The sequence below is a fragment of the Oryzias melastigma genome, linkage group LG13 (genome assembly GCF_002922805.2).
Source record: "Oryzias melastigma strain HK-1 linkage group LG13, ASM292280v2, whole genome shotgun sequence".
NCBI lineage: Eukaryota > Metazoa > Chordata > Actinopteri > Beloniformes > Adrianichthyidae > Oryzias > Oryzias melastigma.
The window spans coordinates 20,813,530-20,816,012 of record NC_050524.1 but is presented as its reverse complement, the minus strand read 5'-3'; the positions used below and the strand labels follow the sequence as shown (position 1 = coordinate 20,816,012).

General features: G+C 40.9%; 1 protein-coding gene across 1 annotated transcript in view; it reads left to right on the top strand.

The window, feature by feature from the left end:
* The window catches only part of sebox (SEBOX homeobox), a 2,476-nt gene extending 999 nt beyond the window's left edge, over window positions 1-1,477 (top strand). Inside the window, exons 2-3 of the mRNA XM_024278066.2 lie at window positions 222-424; window positions 668-1,477. Of these exons, the coding sequence (XP_024133834.1) occupies window positions 222-424; window positions 668-1,366 (902 nt within the window). The 3' untranslated portion in view covers window positions 1,367-1,477. The remainder of the gene's footprint in view (window positions 1-221; window positions 425-667) is intronic.
* The last annotated feature ends 1,006 nt before the right edge of the window (window positions 1,478-2,483 follow it).

Here is a 2,483-nt window from a genome sequence, read left to right as displayed (position 1 = left end):
TGCCGAAAATGGGAATTTCTGCTCAAAAAATGTGATCGCAAAACATGTGACTATTGTAATTAATACATTTAGTCAAAAGGCTGTTTGTAGAGGAAAAAGTGACAAAAGTTATCATCTTTACAATGCAGAAGTATCTTTTACAATTACCTTTTTTTTAAAGCCTGTCTGTCTTTCATGTTAAATTATAATAGAAGTTTTGCTCCTCTGATTGTCTGATCCAGCTGCCGGCGGGGAAGCCGGGTCTTCTCCGGAGCCAGAGAGGATGTCAGGTGTGATGGAGGGTCAGAGGAAACGGAAAAGGACCATCTTCAGCCGCGCCCAGCTGTCTGAGCTGGAGCAGGCCTTCGCCGTGACCCCGTACCCGGACATCACGCTCAGGGAGAGGCTGGCCGCGCACACACACCTGCCTGAGAGCAAGATCCAGGTACAGCTGTCAATCACAGATGTGATTTGATAAAAACATGATTTAATTCATGGAAGAAGCATGATTTGGAGCAGTTAACAAAGTGAACAAAGACTTTTGGATATTTTAGATGTTGATCTAGATCTGTTGTTTTCTGTTCGATTTTTTTCTGATCTCATTTTTGACAGATAATGTAAAATAATATTCACATTTTAGAACCATTTCATATCCATGAGGTTTAACTAATCCCGCCATTCCTCTCAGGTTTGGTTCCAGAACAGAAGAGCTAGAAGCATCAAAACTGGAAGACTTCCCAAATCCAGCAAACCCGTCCTGGGAAGCAGAGGTTTTGCAGAACCTTCTCGTGGCCCCGGGACCTCCACCTATCCAGCAGCAGCCAGTCTGGCTGACTTATTTAGGCAAGAACAGAACCACTCGTGTGAGGACGTGTCACCGATTTACTCCGACTGGATCCAAATCTACAGTAACCAGGTGTCATCAGCAGCAGCGTCGTCCTTTCACCAGCAGGCTCCTCGCAGCTCCTCCAAACCGCCTGAGCCTCGTCTTTGGGAGGAGGAGCAACACAGGCAGCAGCACATGGGAGCAACTCTGTCCGGATTCCTCCCTGGCTCCTTCCCTGATCCGGGGAGCAGGCCGCCCCCTCACCCCGTCTCCTCCCGCTCCTACCAGGCCTTCACAAGCTTCAAGCCTCAGAGCGTGGCTCCCTCAGGGAACCATCAGGCCGCGTACGGAGCCGGCTCCGGAGGTCGAGATCACGGCTACGTGGATCAGGTCGTCCCCTCACACCCCCACTCGGTGTACTGGGAGGTAACTCCAGGACAAGGCCACCGCAGCCACCATCATCATCATCCTCATCCTCAGATGGGACCACAGACTTCCATGGGATACATCTCAGATCTGATCTACAACGCCGCCATCGTTACGAATTTCCTGGAATTCTGATGCTGGACTTTAACAGAAAAACTGATTTATTTTGTGGAATTTTGTTTCCTGTGATGTCAAAGTTTTTTTTTTTCTTGAGTTTTGTGTGATTCTGCTTGTGACCAAAAAAATACAAAGATAAAAAAATAAATAATATTTTTTAATTCTAAGAATAAAATTGTGACATTTTTTCATATTTCCTTTTTGGATTTTTCATTTATTTGCTTAAAAATATTTAGTTTCCTCATAAATCCATTACTTAAATTTAACAATCAATGTAACTTATGCTTAGTTATAAATGTGTTGAATTGAGGAAATCAAACAGCTCATTATGTTAAATTAATTCACTGTACAGCAGCTACAACCTAAAATCTTTCATAAATTAAGAATTAACTCAGAACAATTCCAGCAAAGATCCTCCTGAGCTGGAAATGAGTGACGGAGAGTTATGATCCTCCTGTGGCTGATTGGACCTGTGAGCAAACGCTGTAACAGAAGGTTAAAAGTAGGAGGAGCTTATTAAATCTTTTAGGAATCATGAAGGCCGGTCAGTGAAAGCTTTTGACATGAGGATTTAGGAAATGTGAAGGTTCTTTGAAAAACTTGTTCACTGATTTGAGAAAGTCGTCATCCGATCTCGCCTGATCAAACACAGGTAAAAGAAAGCTACTTTGTAGATCTGTTTCAGGATTGAGGTAAATATATAGATCTTTCAGAAGTTCAAAGTTAGTTAATATTTTATTTAATTTTAAATTAAATCACCAAATGAAACATTTTGAATTTTTGTCTGCACAAAACTTTATTTTCTCTCCTTTCAAGTACACAGCTTTCCCAGAATTTAACATTCAGTCAGCAATGCTCTGGAAAATAACAGTCCTAAATAATAAAACCAAAATGAATCTACAGTGAAGAACAAAGCAGATTATTTATATGCTATAAAATAAAAACTTTTATCTTTTTGCATAAATATGAACATTATTGTGGCTCATGATCCCTGAAGGAAAACCTGTGGTGTCATATTTCACAAACCTCATCAAAGCTACATTACATTTGTCAACAATAATGTTGTGATTCCTACTTCAAAAACGGAAAAATATTTTATTAAAAGAGAATTATTGGTTACATTAAGCAAATACTG